Source organism: Canis lupus, chromosome 36 (assembly GCF_048164855.1).
Source record: "Canis lupus baileyi chromosome 36, mCanLup2.hap1, whole genome shotgun sequence".
NCBI lineage: Eukaryota > Metazoa > Chordata > Mammalia > Carnivora > Canidae > Canis > Canis lupus.
The window spans coordinates 16,329,222-16,344,833 of record NC_132873.1 but is presented as its reverse complement, the minus strand read 5'-3'; the positions used below and the strand labels follow the sequence as shown (position 1 = coordinate 16,344,833).

The 15,612-nt window shown below is 39.5% G+C and overlaps 1 protein-coding gene across 4 annotated transcripts in view; it reads right to left on the bottom strand.

Annotated features, from left to right (window-relative positions):
- Positions 1 to 2,278: 2,278 nt before the first annotated feature.
- INO80D (INO80 complex subunit D) overlaps positions 2,279 to 15,612 on the bottom strand; it is a 67,282-nt gene continuing 53,948 nt past the window's right edge. For all 4 annotated transcript variants that reach the window (XM_072813277.1, XM_072813274.1, XM_072813275.1 and 1 more), the window contains one exon: positions 2,279 to 14,385. In XM_072813277.1, the coding sequence (XP_072669378.1) occupies positions 13,220 to 14,385 (1,166 nt within the window). In that variant the 3' untranslated portion in view covers positions 2,279 to 13,219. The remainder of the gene's footprint in view (positions 14,386 to 15,612) is intronic.

Genomic DNA, 15,612 nt, shown 5'->3' with positions numbered 1-15,612 from the left:
GAAATCATCTCTTTCCAACATGAACTTACAGAACACTCTTCGGAGCAACTCCTACCTTGTCTGTTTAGTTACCCGTCTTCTCTCTTCCACTACATGGCAAAGTCTTCGGCTGTAGAATCCAGGTGTGATTCATTTTTAGGTGTCCCACTGTCTCTACACAGAGTGCTCAAAAATATAACAAAGTGAATAAGAAAATGAATGGAAGACCTGAAAGACAAAAGATCGGAAAGATGGAAGAACAGAAATGACAACCACACACCACAGTAGACATCTCTCCATCACAGGGATTTCAAGGAGGAAAAATAACTGACTACAGTCACAGCATGTCAGTTAAAGGATTTTCCAGGAAGCCAGTTATGTGAAAGGAACAAAATAATACCACCTTAACGTTCATATCCACACATTGCAGAAAGGTACTATTAATGCAGATTAGCAGATTTTTAAATAATATAGGCTTTATTCTCCCAAGAATTATTTACTGTTAATGGGGTGCCCAGCTGGCTCAGTTGGTAGAGCATGCAACTCTTGATCATGACTTCAAGTCCGGAAGTTAAAAAAAAAAAAAAAAAAACAAAAAAAAAACGTAGTTTTTTAAGTAAGCTCCATACCAATGTTGGGTATGGAGCATACTTAAAAAATATATATTATTATTAATGAAACAGGAAAAGAGCAAGGGGGTGAAGATATGTCAATGAAGAGTTAAGAAAATAGATTCTCTTATAAATCCTATTTTTTGCTTTTACTTGGTGACCACAGGCTCTCAATACCACGCTTTTAAACATGTAGCTTCAACCCAAACATTTCCCTCCAAAGCTTGTCTCCTTAAGGCTGCTATTAAAAAAAATTAATCAAGTGGAGAGCCTGGGGGTCTCAGTTGTTAAGCAATTGACTCGATTTCGGCTCAGGTTATGTTCTCAGAGTAGGGAGATGGAGCCCTGTGTGGGGCTCCGTGCTGGGAGTGGAACCTGCTTGAGATTCTCGCTCTCTCCCTCACTAAATAAATAAATAAGTAAATAAATAAATAAATAATCAATCCAGAACTGAGCCAGCACAATCTCAAAAGCTTGTCATTTGTGCATATATTTAGAAAAGGAGCATCCTTAATAGAAGTAAACAAGAGTTTAAAATCAACTATCATATAGCCAAAGAAATGGACAGATCAATTTCGAGCATTGTTCTTCATATATTGTCAATTTCAGAAGTAGAGCTGGGGACGCCAGCCATTTTACCAGTATTATGGGCATTTGCTGCTAGTCTCAAAATGTTAACTTTTTTTGGAGAAGCAAAACTAGCCTAAATGCCCCACAAGAACGAAGAATAGTAAATCTCTAGTAAAAGCAATGTGTAATTAGATTACTAATATTTCTTTATGAATTTTATCCTAGCCTCTATGTGTACCACAAAATCCTTTGGCAACAAGACAGCAGAGGAAATGTTCCAGTCTACATATTAAAAAATAAAGTAAAAGGACAGCCCCGGTGGCTCAGCGGTTTGGCGCTGCCTTCAGTCCAGGGCGTGATCCTGGAGACCCGGGATCGAGTCCCGCGTCAGGCTCCCTGCATGGAGCCTGCTTCTCCCTTTGCCTGTCTCTGCCTCTCTGTCTCTCATGAATAAATAAAATCCTAAAAAAAAAAAAAAAAAAAAAAAAGTAACAATTAAGTTCCAAGGAGATACAAGGAAGACACTTGGCAATGCTTGAAAGGAAAAGAATGTTTGAGGTTTTTTTCTTTTCTTTTTTTTAACTTTTGGTTATATAGCATAAAGTTCTTATACTTCTAAAGCTATAAAAAGAAAGGCCTTCTGATTAAATGACATAGAAATTGGCTTGGAAGACCTCCATCATGACATGTAACACTTTTTTTTTTTTTAAGATTTTATTTATTTATTCATGAGAGATAGAGGCAGAGACACAGGCAGAGGGGGAAGCAGGCTCCATGCAGGGAGCCCGACGCGGAACTCGATCCTGGGACTCCAGGACTCAACCACTGAGCCACCCAGGCGTCCCAACATGTAACAATTTCCAATGCAACTTCTGGTTGGATTTCAAGGTTCTAGATAACCACATAAAGCTCACCTAGCATTTACTTGGTCCATAGCTATTGCAAATATTAATCGTTGATCTAACCATAAAGAGCCATGAATTTATATCCCCAGAATTCTTGATAAAATAGATCTTGAAAAATCACTCTACTTAAATAACAAAAGGGGGAAAATGCCTACCCTGGATTTGCAGCTTCGATCTATATCCAGGCAAAGGAAATTATACCCGAAACAAAGCTACTTCACAGCAAGATTTATTAATACATCCAAAAGAAAGAAAGAAAAATCATTTTGTCACACTATATACAGATAATACATACAGTGTTTTATACACATATTACATCAGTTTTTACACAAGAAAAATATACATAAAAATGTAAACTTTTGTATACAAAAACCCTTAAACAAATTAAACAAGGACCAGATAACAAAAGGAGACCAATCCATTATTATTTCATCAAATTTTTAAAACAGTAATACAGTACATTCATTGAGATATATATGGAAAATGTGAGCCATCTCTTCATGTTTAAAGGGAAATTACAAACCAAAAGCCCATCACCTCCCAAAATGTGGTTCCCCGCCCCCACCCAGCAACACCACTCAAAATCAGACATGCCTTTCCGCCACAACGGTGGGGACGGGGGGCTCTTACCAATAAACCTGCCAACCTCCTCATCTTGCTGCTACAGTCTGTGCAGAAACGAGTGGCCCCTTGGCTTTTGTGCATATAACTAAACTTCTAGCCACTATTCACGCAAATCCAGACAAGATCCTCAGTTTGTAAGTTCCCTTTAAGCAGCTTTTTTTTTTTTTTGTAAATATTTTTAATGTATGGCCTGTTAAACATACTTGTGTGCCAAGGTGAATGAGAACACTGAAAAAGAAGGGCTTTGAGAACTGCTAGTCCTTGCTACCGTGCAGTTACTTTGTAAGAAGAGATTTTAAATCTGTGCAACCTGTCTTGTCACTTAACAGGATCCAAAGAAGAGACCACCTCACCTGTGATTTCCCACTGCAACTTGGTTTCAATTTATACCTCAGTTCTCCAGTTAGTACCTACCCTATGATTGCCAAGAGGCTTTTTGTTAAAGGCTGCTTCTGATATCAAGTTCCAGCTAAACTACTCTGTAAAATCACTCAAACCCCAACCTCTCGGTTCTGGTCTTCAGGGGGGACTCTTACTCCACTGTTGGTTCTTGGTTCTCTTTTGCTTTTTGTTAACATCTTACAATTTAGGATTGTCCATCTATGTTCCTCTCTCTGGAAGGTCTTTTTTTTTTTTTTCTGGAAGGTCTTGAAATGTAATCGGTTGCCAACTCATCGCAAAATTAAAGATTTAATGTTTTTTTTTCTTCCTAGTCTGTCGTTCAGTGCGTCAAACTGATATATTAATGAAAACACCTGAAGCGGTGGGGAATAGGGATTGAATCTACGGCAGGTGCATGCAGACTCCGAGCTCTTTAACAAGAAAAAAGCGTCTGGGAAGACCTTTAACTAAATATATGCAAAACATGCTTAAGACAGCTTCATGAGAGCTGCCTCCCCTCAAAGTTGAATTTTGAACAAGGCAGCATAACAGTTAGGTGATAGATTTCCCTGCAGCTAGAGTAGTTAACTTCCCCCAGGCAAAATGATCTCAATGATCATTATTTATTAATGAAAGGAAGAGGCAGATTGGTGAATTAAGTTGATCTGGAAGATGGTGGAGGACATACGCTAATGGAAATGTTAGGATTGCTTTATAACTGAAACAAACAGGCTGGTTTGTGGTACATCTCCATTTCAGAGAGAGGGAAAATGCACGAGGTTCCCAAGTGAATCCCCGGCTCTCTCTCTCTCTCTTTCTCCCATAGGACAGGTGGCATTTTAAAAAATGAGAGTCTCCCTTTCAGTTAAAAAAAAAAAAGTAACAATAAAAAGGAAAAGATAAATAAATAATGTGTGGATGTCTTTAGATGAGACTTTTAAATGTTCTTTAAATAATTTTCGATAATGTATTTTAAATCATTACATACAACTGCCACTGCAGTGACAATATTCCAGTAGGGGCAGCATTTTGCTAAATGTAAAAGATTGCCATTTAAAACTCATACATATACATGTGTATATACAGTATATCAACACTATTTATATACATATATATCTAGAAAGCAACATTTCATTGCCTTTGAATATCTATATATTCACTCCCACAATATGAGACATACTGTGTGAGTATATACGAAAGTATATGTACACATGCTCTGACATGTATATATACACTTTTGTCTGTGTGTGCATAAGAGCTTTAAAGGCACAATATATAGGGATGCAAGTTTTCTAGAGAGCTGCAGCAAAGTTAAAACAGAATGTCACAAATGTGGAAAAAGTCAAAAGGAAATACAGCAAAATTCATTACTTAAGAATTTGTTAAAGCAGTTTTATGAGCAAAATGAGTTAGTTGTAGAATTCAAGAGGTTTATGTGACTTTGTATGCTTTCCATTAAAATGAAAATGGTAAGTTTATGATTAAGACACAAAGTAAACCACATTTTTAAATGACAGATTGAAGACAGTAAATGGGGAAATAAACCTAACGCTGTTACCAATAAGATTATAATTATGCTCTTTTCCAACGTGAGTAAAATGTCTCCAAATGATCTAGGTAACTTTCAGATTAGCCTTGTTTGAATGTTGGTTTTCTGTTTATTTTTGAGATGAAGATGAATACCCAATCCTCAAAATTACTAGACAAACTATTACCAAAATCTACATCTTCAGGAAAATTTCAGAGATAAAGATCTTTAAAAGAAATGACTGAGAAGTTAATGAATTATGCTTAAGCCAAATGCTTTCGGCTAGGAAGGACATAATAAAGGGGGGGAAATACAATGAAGTGTGATGAGATTGATTTAGAAGGCAGTGAAGATGAAGAACAATGGAACTGGTAAGAGTTCTAGCAGGAATTCAATTATAATAACCATAAACAAGACTATAATCCAAAGGACTCCCATCTTCGTATGCACCGATGGTGTGCTCTAGGCTGTCACCTCCTCTTGCTTACAGAATCATCGAGTTTTCCATCGACGTATAATCTTGCTTTAACAAAGGCTGTTTATCTATTACACACACACATTTTTTAGGGAAATATATGTATATAGCTTTATCTATACACACACATATACATACGTGTATATATAGATTTATACAAATGTATAAATAAACATAATACTTTTCAATCTTTCCATTGACAAGGCAAGTTCACATTCAGCAAAGTGCCACCACATCCCATATACACATCTCTGTACAGATATACACAAAAGGGTTTATTTTCACCCTTCAATCAGGGGGAGTTTATTCTAGCAAATCCCATTAACCAGAGTAACTGAAGGGAGAAATGGCACCAATACAAACTCCCTTCTTTCATTTGCATGCATATGTACAAGAAATATGCAGATTTTTAAAAAATCCATAAAGCAAGAGTGAATGAAACTGGGAGATGCAGAAATACAACTATAAAAGGAACGACATGTAAAGCTTTCCTAGGTCTTGACTATACCTAAGATGAATGAGGCTTCAAAGAGAACTACAAATTCTGGTGTGTTATCAGAAGTTGTTTTGACATATATCAAAGTACATGATTTTTTTTTTATAGTAAAATTAAATGTGATTGGAGCATTTAATAACAACTCTAGTTTTGGCTATGTTAGACCACCAGATACTCCAGTACTGAATGTGTAGTATAGCAAAATGACAAAACTTAAAATATAGGAATGTATCTTTTTTAATTCCATATGAATCAGGTAAAAGTCAAGGGTAGCATAATTTTTCCTATAACCAAAATACGGGGGTCGGGGGCACGCTAACTTCATAAATAGCACAACGGAGTAATTTTTTTTTTAATTTTTGGAAATAACTGAAATCATCCCAGCTTTGAAGTATACATGGTGAAATGATCCCACCAACTCTTTCAACAAAGCAGTCCCTTCAAAAAATGGCATTCTTTATTAAAAGCTTATAATTTTCTTAACTTCACCAAGAAAAGATGATCAATAAGATTTTCTAACTCAGAATACAAAGAAATATATTATTAACATAAAAAAAGTTGTTTCAACTGATCTGGTCCCATCACCCCAGCAGATAAACACAGCTCATGTCTGGTTTGTCTCTCTATGTCTGGTTTGTCTCTCTCTCTCTCTCTCATATTTTTATGCTCAAAAGTGAGAGGCTGGTCTTTGAACCTGTTTCTCATGTCATTTTAAAAACACAGCATAAGTTAATCAAAAGGTTAAAATAAAATGCACATGATATCAGAGCTAGCCTTTTAACATAAAATAGCATAATGAAGAATTTGGTGTATTTATACTACAGAGACGATGAGAAAATAACTCTTGATAGCCTCATCTAAATAAACCGTATTTCTACAATACATTGTTACCTTCTTCTATTTTTAACCTAAGCACACATTCATCTCTCTCACACACGTGCCCCCAATGTATATTTTTGCATGTGTGTAAAAACACAGACGGAGACAAGCACACAAGTAATTTAATTCTATTTTTAAGTCACAGTGGGAATTCCTTAGTGAGGAGGGGTAAAAAAGTTCCTGAATAAGACACTGAGAACATCTAAATTTATTATTTTTTCTATTTTACTTCCCAACTTACAGAAGGAACTGTAAATTAAAGAATAACTCCATAGCAAATAAAAGAGGTCTTAAAAACTTAGTTTACAAATTCCAGCTACAGTAGTTGGGAGTTTTGCTTGATCTATGTATTTCTATTTACCCTGTAACTAAGCTTCTAGCCGTCTTAAGTGTAAACCACAGATCATTTACTAGAGAAACACGATTCCCAACAGTTCTATGAGCAGTAATAAATGGTCTAAAGGTGTTCTACATTGAGGCCCCAGGATATCCTTTTATTTTATATATCTGCAAGGTAGCAAAGGATAGCTATACACCTTGACACGGCAGAGATCCAGTGTAAAAAGGTGCTTCACTAGTTTGTTTTGTTAAAAAAACAAAAAACAAAAACAAAAAAAAACAAAAACAAAAAAACCCAAAAAGCTCATATATAATTTCTTAAGCTATTAAAACACATAGGCAACATAATTCATTACACTCAATACAGCTTTAGTATAAAACTTATAATTTATGAGGTGATGTTAATAGTATAAATTAATATACCTTTTCTCTTAAAATCTACAATAAGTATTCTGAAAGCTCATTGGGGAAGGAAACTTTTAAATAAAACTTTTAAAGCTGTGCGTGATGGGAAAGGATTCTGTTTGCTGAAGCGGAGATGAGAGCCTGAAGGAGAAAGGAAAGAGGTCCTATGCGAGACACGGTGGGCTACAAAACCGAACGCTTTCTCTTTCTTGCGCTCTCTTCAATGAGTCACCTTTAGTTTCTCTTAAAACTAGTTTCTTATTTTACAAACTGCCCTAATTTCCACAAGGAATCCCTGAGACATACTCAACACTATACAGTGAAAAGAAGAATCACTGCGAAGAGGGACTGATTGCAACCCTTCCGAGCAGATGAAGACAATGTCACCAGCATCCAGCTTCCCATCACTTGCACGCTTATCTGCTGGTGCCCACGGGGCCTTACCGATGCAGGGTGGAGTCAGTTCAGGGCAATCAGTCTATTCCCCAGGCAAAAGCACTGGTATGGTTTCGCTGCACTGGAAGCTTCTACAGTGCATGGTGAACATTTTCCCAAGGGGAACTTTGGGTGCATATAGAGCTTACTTCAGTGGTCCCCAGCTCAAACGAAAACAAAAAACAAAATAAAACAAAACAAAAACAAGTGAAAGAGGTGGTGTCTATGACTCTTAGGCCAGGATCAGGGCAGATCAGGGGTGTATGCATGTAGGCTTGAGAAGGGGGTGTAGGGGAGTACTGAGGCCAGCAGGCAGGAGGGCAAAGGGAAGGAGAGCTGGGCTGCCCGACAGAGGCTTACTAAGAGTTAGACAACTTTTCTCTTACAACATTGTTTTTCAGACTCAACTTTAGATCCCCCAAAACTCCGCCACTCTAAGTAGTCAGACATCCCCAAGATCTGGGAACCTAGTTTCTGGTAAAGAAAGTCATACCAAATTTGCTCTCTCTCCCTGAAATACATGTCCTTTATTGGCTCTGGATCACAGTGCAGAGAGAGGGAGGCTAAGAGAAGTTAGAGCTGAGGGCAAAGAGAATTTTTGCTATTTAGAAAAGAGGCTAAGTCGGCCCCACAATTTTTGCATTAATGACACTGGCTATTAGGAGACATAACTATTCACTTGCATTTTAGGTTTTCTTTCCTAACTCACTGGTCAGGGGGAAACGCTGAACAGATACCCCAAATATGTTCTTCACTGGTATCTTATTTCAAATCTTTTGAAAGGTAGCATTGAAAATGTCACTTTAATCTACTAAACATGAATTCTGGTTCCATGCGGAACAGGATACTGGGAAGCTCATAAGGCTGCAGATATTAAGAAGTCATTGTTTAACCTTTCTTTAGAATGCCAGTAAAGATTCCGTATTTTCAATGTATTGTGAGAGGGGGGGAAATCTATGTTCTATCATATATATATTTCCACCTCCTACCTCACCCCCAAGGAATGTATTTCTCATCAGGAAAAAAAAATCCTTGGAACGATGTAGGTGTTGGTGATGAAAGAGATAAATGAAGACTATTCAGTATGACATTTTCTTTTAAGGAATCCTTGAAATCGCCTCATTTGCCTGCAGAGTTCTGTTGACCATGTAGAAGACCACTGTATTAGACTAATCTATTATACCAGATTAAAAACAGAACTTAGTAGGATGTTAAAAGGCTAAAAAGAAGAGGTTGAAGAATGTGGAAACTAGATAGCTAATTTTTAAAAATGAATTCCAAACCCATCAAAATAACTAGTTTAGTGTTATGAATATCCTCATCTTTTTACAATACCAATCCACAACAACCTACTGAACTTGGAGGGAAGGCGATTGCCTCACACAAACATTGCTGATGCAGCCCACGACCACCACCACCGCCCCTGTGATGCAGGGGTGCAGGAGAGATTGCGGGTAAGTAACACGAACCAAGGGCATGGGAGTTACCTACATATGCTCAAATTCTAGGGCCAAGGGATAAAAACCGAATGGTACAGGGGTATGTGGCTGGCTCAGCTGGTAGCGCATGTGACTCTCGATCTCAGGGTTGTGAGTTCAAGCCCCACATTAGGTGTGGAACCTACTTAAACTAAAAAAAAAACAAAGCAAAACTGAATGGTACAGGTCAATAGAAATATAAATTCTTTTTCATAAGAAGAAAGCTTACAAATCGGGCATGTATCACAGACACCATTTCCTTCCAAATCAAAGCACTGTCTTTGCCTCTGGGTTGTGATCATGGACTGCAAGCGAGCTCTGATAAGGCAAAGCTTTAGTGTTAGTCACAGAAAGTGAGGACTCTTAGCTTGCAGTTGAGAGACTGGGCCTATTGAAGAAATTAATCTTATAAATAATTATTTGGCAAAGATAAAGTATTAGCTTTCCTTAGCCTGATGCCACTCAAGACGGTAACTACAATTTTAAGAAAAACAAAACAAAAAACCAGACACATTTTCCAACTTTATGTCCATACCTACTATTTGCTTCTCATTAAATTATAATCTCTTCGTGGAGGGACACTAGACACACCACACTGCCTGCCAGCATGAAATTGCTCAGGAAGTCATTTATAAAGCAGTTCTATCTCATGTGGTAGGTTACTAGAGAGAGAGGGAAAAAAAAAATCCTTCACCATATAAGCTATGTGACGATAATTACAAAATTTTCCATTGCATAGTCTGTCATTTGGTGGGTTAAGTGTAATTGCTATTTACTACTGTGAATTGTTTACTAGCTACATAACCTACGCAGATGTGCAAATTACTAAGCCATTTTTACAGAGGAGAAAACAATGTCTTAAGTACTTTAATTAAAATAATATTAACAATTATGTAGAGAGAGTAAAGGAGAGAAAACACATCTTTCCTTCGATGCTATAAGATCACAGCCAGTGAGTATCATTCCTTAGAATGGAATTCAGATTCTCCAAGCACAGAATGTATCCATGAACTGCAGCAACTTTGTAAGTAAATCACATTAACACAATCTAACTGGCCTTTATAAATGGTCCCAAAGAACTGCAGAGACAGAGTGAACTTCTCTGCCACTATTTCTCATTTCACACTAGAATAAAAGCTAGTTTCCACCTAATTAGGACCTTATGTAAAATTTGTTTTTGATTCCAGTATTGCCTTATGATAGCATAAGTGCTATTTAAAAGACACTAATTTTCCTATTTCTGGAGTAAAAGACACTTCATTTCTTTCTCTACACATTAACAGCACACCTACAACTAATAGACTAGAATTGTTCCGTGTCAGCTAAAAGAAAAACGGGACCGGTATCTCTGGGTTCACAGACGTTCTTCTCGCTTCCAAAAAGGGACTCACAAGAAACCGCAAGAGCAAAGCGAATCGCAAGCTTGGCTATTTGTTTTGACAGAGATGAAAGGAGAGGACAAATTTGTGTTTTTTTGCTAATTCCCCAGACCTATGCTGGTACTCTCTACGGGTGCCCCTGCTTCGGCTATCACTGGGGGCATCTAAACAAAAATGAATTTACTCAAAGTTTTTGGTGTGAAGCTGTTAACTGGCAACATTCCTGATCATTTCATGCCTCCTTACTAGAAAGCAGGAAAAGGGCTTTTCAATGCACATAGAACAGAAAATTGCAAACAAGAAAATGTGCAACTTACTGCAAACTCAGTTTTGATAACTGAAGAATTTTAAGCAGCTACCACGAGGGACAAATAGCCAGAAAAGTTCAAACCGACTACCCGTGACTTTCCCTTTGCTGTCAAAGAAGGGCCGATAGATAAGATAGTCAGTGTGCTGCTGCTCTGCTACAACCTTGAATTTGTACACAGTGGAGACTAGATCGAATTGCTGGGAATGGACAGTTTTCTAGTGATGATTGTAACGGGAAGTGAAAGAGTGGCGCAAACTAAGTGATACTTTTGAGCAGAGGTAACTACTCGTAATCATTTCATTACAGTACATTAAAATAAAAAAGCTTACTAACATAGGTTTCACAGGTGAGAAATACTCAAATGATCTGTTCTCACCACTCAGAATAGAAATTTATGGTGATACCAAATATAATTTTGCTTTGTGACATAATTTATAATTTAGAAATTTCTCAATCTGCAAAAAAGGCAAAGCTATTAAAAAATAAATCTTCCAATCAATTATCATGATTAAAAAAAAACAAACTAAATATATTACAAATGTATTTTTGGCCCACAAAAAGAAACTTCAATAAATACAAACTAGGGCATATAATGATTTCATACAGTCACGTGACATTTCCCCTCCATAATCTCAGGCACATGGTATCTACATAATGCCTGCTGATCACCATCATTCCTTTAAAAAGCAGAGAAAGAAAAGCTTTCAAAAGAAGGGACTGGTTAGAATTAGCATGGCATAAAGAGAATACATATAGGAAGTAGGAAAATACATCCAAATCTTTACCTATTGAAAAGGAATTAAGATCAAATATTCCCTGACAAATGAATTATTATATCACATCATTAATAGATATGTTCTCTACTCATCTTTTAAAATATATATATGTAAATTAGACTCGACTCAGGTATAAATAGCCAATGGTATCTCAGGGGACAGTGAAACTTCTCAGCAAAAGCAGAGCACAGATGCCTTTAGAATCTAGTTCCACCCTTGGGGAGGGGGCAGGGGAGAAGGCAGGTAAAAAGAAACCTCACAGATTTATTTCATAGTCACCAACTTACTAAACTACCCAATATGATTTTTAACCCTAAAATCCTGGTACTTAAAAAAAAAAAAAAAAAAGTCCCCGAACTTAAACCTAAGCACTTCAATTATTTTAAAAGTACCAAAGGGTATGGGTAAAATTTATGTCTCGTTTCCATATTCCGCTTTGAAAGACTTTAAAATGTGTATCCTTCAGATATTACACATCACTTCACAACTGATACATTGATTCTACAAGTGTCTTCAACATTTTACAAATCTTACCGAAGAATCACTACTGTAAACATGAAAGTCAAAAGTAAAAGACGGATCAAAGAGTTCAGAGATCCCATCTTTCCAAATCTATCTGACCTCTCCTGCTTTTTCACATCAAAATATGGTCTTTTTTTATAATTACATCTCATGAATGTATTCCGTGAGAGAGGGATGGAGAAACAAATGCTCGTCTAAAAAGGCAAAAATAACAACCAGACCTCAGAATCTCAGCAACCCTGCAGTCACACCGCACGAGCTGGGTAACTTAGTGACATCCCCACAGCCCCGACGTGAATGCGGCCCGCTGCGCTCCTGGGTGACTTAGCAGAACAGGGTCGTGTAACTCGCCTGGTCGGACCACCACCCTCTCTATGCGGGAGACTGAGTTAATACAGCGGGGAGAAAATGGCCAACCTGATTGGGGTTGTGAGATGTGGGAAAGGAGAAGAGCCTTAGACTCATTAGGAAAAAAAAGAAACGACAACGACGATGGGACAGGTGCTTCCTGCCCTGCACAAAAACACACACGTGGGTGCACATACACACAGGCGGTCAAAAGACTAAAATTTTTTTCTTTTTAAATTGACATGATCACAATTAGGAATGGAATCCTGGCCTCGTGCAGTGTTTAGCAGTTGGTGTGAAGTCAGAGCCTTGATCTACTCCCCTACGCACCATCTGCTATCACGTAGACGGGAACTCAATGGATAGGACCATTCTATCTAGAACCACCTCTGTGAAGACCTGGTCATAGAATGGAAAGCATTGATCTGAATACTAGGAAATAGTAAAGGGCACTGGTAATCTGAGGTATCTTCCACTTCTAGGACTTGCTGCTAAAAATCAATTCTATCCAGTCACGGTGCTGAGCCACTGAGGAAACCACTGGGGTAGAGTGAACCTGCCAGGAGGGAATGAGCACCAGTGCAAAGGAGCACATGTGAACACTGAAGCAAGGTCCACCGCGGGGTTACTTGTTTAACTGGAAAAGGGAGCGTTCCCCCTTTCGTCCCCACCTGTGATTTTTAAAATCTTCTTTAGGAAAAGGGGGAAAGGGATGAGAAACAGGAAACAAAGATAGAAAACACCAGGTTCCCCACCTGCCTGCAAACCCACAGACACGCTCAGTTAGGGGAGGTAAAGGGAGAAGATGCATTATTGGTACTTGTAGCTGTGGCACCTGTTACTGTGAAGCCTGTAGGAGGGGCTATCGAGCTGTGGCTGGGCTGCAGGTCCTTAGGAATGCCACTGTGAGAACCCAGCTGGTGGCCGAAGGCTGCGCTGAACTGAGGGAGCTGCTGCTTGGGAGAGGTGGAGGCCATGAGTTCAGCAGAAGGCCCCATGCCACTGAAGCTGGTCTGCGGTAACCCCGGAAGCACGCTGGAGCTGCTGGGGGTCACGGTGGCGAAGGCAGGCTGTGTGGTCTCTGAGTTCGAAGTGGTGGGTGGCGTGGATAGGGAAGTGGAAAGAAGATGTCCATCTGCGCCGAGAAGGTTGCTAAATGGAGAGGGGTCTCCAAGGTTGACAGGGAGATTGCCCCAGTGAGTTCTGGGGTTTACGACTCCTCCAAGTGGCACCTCGAGTGGGGTTGGGAGCAAGTGCTGCGCCATGATGGGCATCTCTGCTGAAAAGGTAGCTGCCATATTATCACCAGAGTAAGATGTCGTGTGGGGAGAGGTGATATGGTCACTATAGGGAGACGGCACGTGCTCACTATCATAATGGCTTCCATGGGGCGAGGAGTGTGAATGATCACTGCTGTATTGCTGTCGTGAGGTGATTAGGTCATCTGCCTTGCTCAGCAGCTGGGCAGGATGTGGCCTCTGGGAGGCATGGCTGCCATCATGTAGTCCATGAAACTGTCCTGGGAAGGCTCTCTCCCCAAGTGCACTCTGGCTCATCAGAGTGGCAGAAGTAAGGCCGACGTTGGCTGGGGCAGAAAACTGCCCCTGGATCTGCCCTGCCAGGGGTGTAGGTGGGTTAGACAAGGTAGCAGAACGGAGCAGGTTCTCATCCAGCTCTAGACTAGAAAAATTATCATGTACTATGCGCCCATTCAGTAGCTCCCCTAGGTCCGTGTTTACTTCTCGGCTCAAGGACTGAATTCCTGAAGCTCCAGTACCTGTGGAGAACACCCCTATTCCTCTATCTGACAACTCCTGGACTGGCACACCATCTGACTGAGTAAGTACCCCAATGGTACTCAGGCACTCGAGAGAAGTTACAGCCTGTAAGGCCCGTTCAAGTTCCTCGGCCTCTTCGGTAGTTGGAAGGAGGTCTCCATTCTTTCCTGAGTAAAACAAAAGCCGTCAAGAATCAGCAGAGTTTTTACTTGTCCCATACCACAGAAATCACACGTCTGAATTATTTTTTAGCAATATTCTATTAACGGGGTGCCTGGGCAGCTCAGTCAGTTGAGCGTCTGACTCTTGGTTTTAGCTCAGGTCAAAATCTCAGGGAGTGGGATCGAGCCTTGCATCAAGCTCCACGCTCAGTGGCGAGTCTGCTTAAATTTCTCTCTCTCTCTCTCTCTCAAATAAGTAAATCTTTAAAAAAAAAAAATGGGGCACCTGGGTGGCTCAGTCAGTTAAGCATCTGCCTTTGGCTCAGGTCATGATCCCAGGGTCCTGGGATCAAGCCCCATTCAGGCTCTATGCTCATCCTCGCTCTCTCTGTTTTTGTTTTTTTTATAAAGATTTTATTTATTTACTTGACAGAGAGAGTAAGCAAACAAGCAGAGGCAGAGGAGAGAGAAGCAGGCTCCCCCCGGAGCAGGGAGCCCATGTGGGGCTCGATCCCAGGACCCTGGGGATCATGACCTGAGCCAAAGGCAGGCGCTTAAGCAACTGAGCCACCCAGGCGCCCCTCTCTCTCTGATAAATAAATAAAACCTTTAAAAATCAAAACAAAATAAAACCAGGTGCCTGGGTGACTCAGTCAAATTAAGCATCTGACTCTTGATTTTGATCTCAGGCTTGTGGGATTGAGCCCCGCAGTGGGCTCTGCACTTAGCAGGGAGTCTGCTTGAGACTCTCTCTCCTCTCTCTCTACCCCTCTCCCCTACACATGCCCAAACTCTCTCCCCCAAATAAATAGATCTTTAAGAAAAAACTAAACAAAATGAAATACTGGAATAGAGAAGCTTCCCAGGACTGGACTGGAAGGAAAGAGTGAAATATTAATCTGTAGGACAGGCCTGAAAGGTTGAGCTGTCCTGGAACCTGTATCCCATCTTTAGTTATTCACAGCACTCCCTAAACTCATCTCATTGAGGCATTAAATTAAGGATTCTAAGCAATACTAACTTAAAATGCATGGTAACTGTCTGACCACACATGGGTTTTTACATAAACTTATGTCAAAATCATTAAAATAGAAGATGTGTCATATTGGTTCAGCCGGGAGACAAAAGGCTGTGTAGGAGTCCCCCTTGGTTCTTCTGCTCTTAAACGCCTTCCTCCAGCCAGAGGGTGGCTGTGGAAGACTAGAATACAGAGATTCATGCGTGCATGTGAGC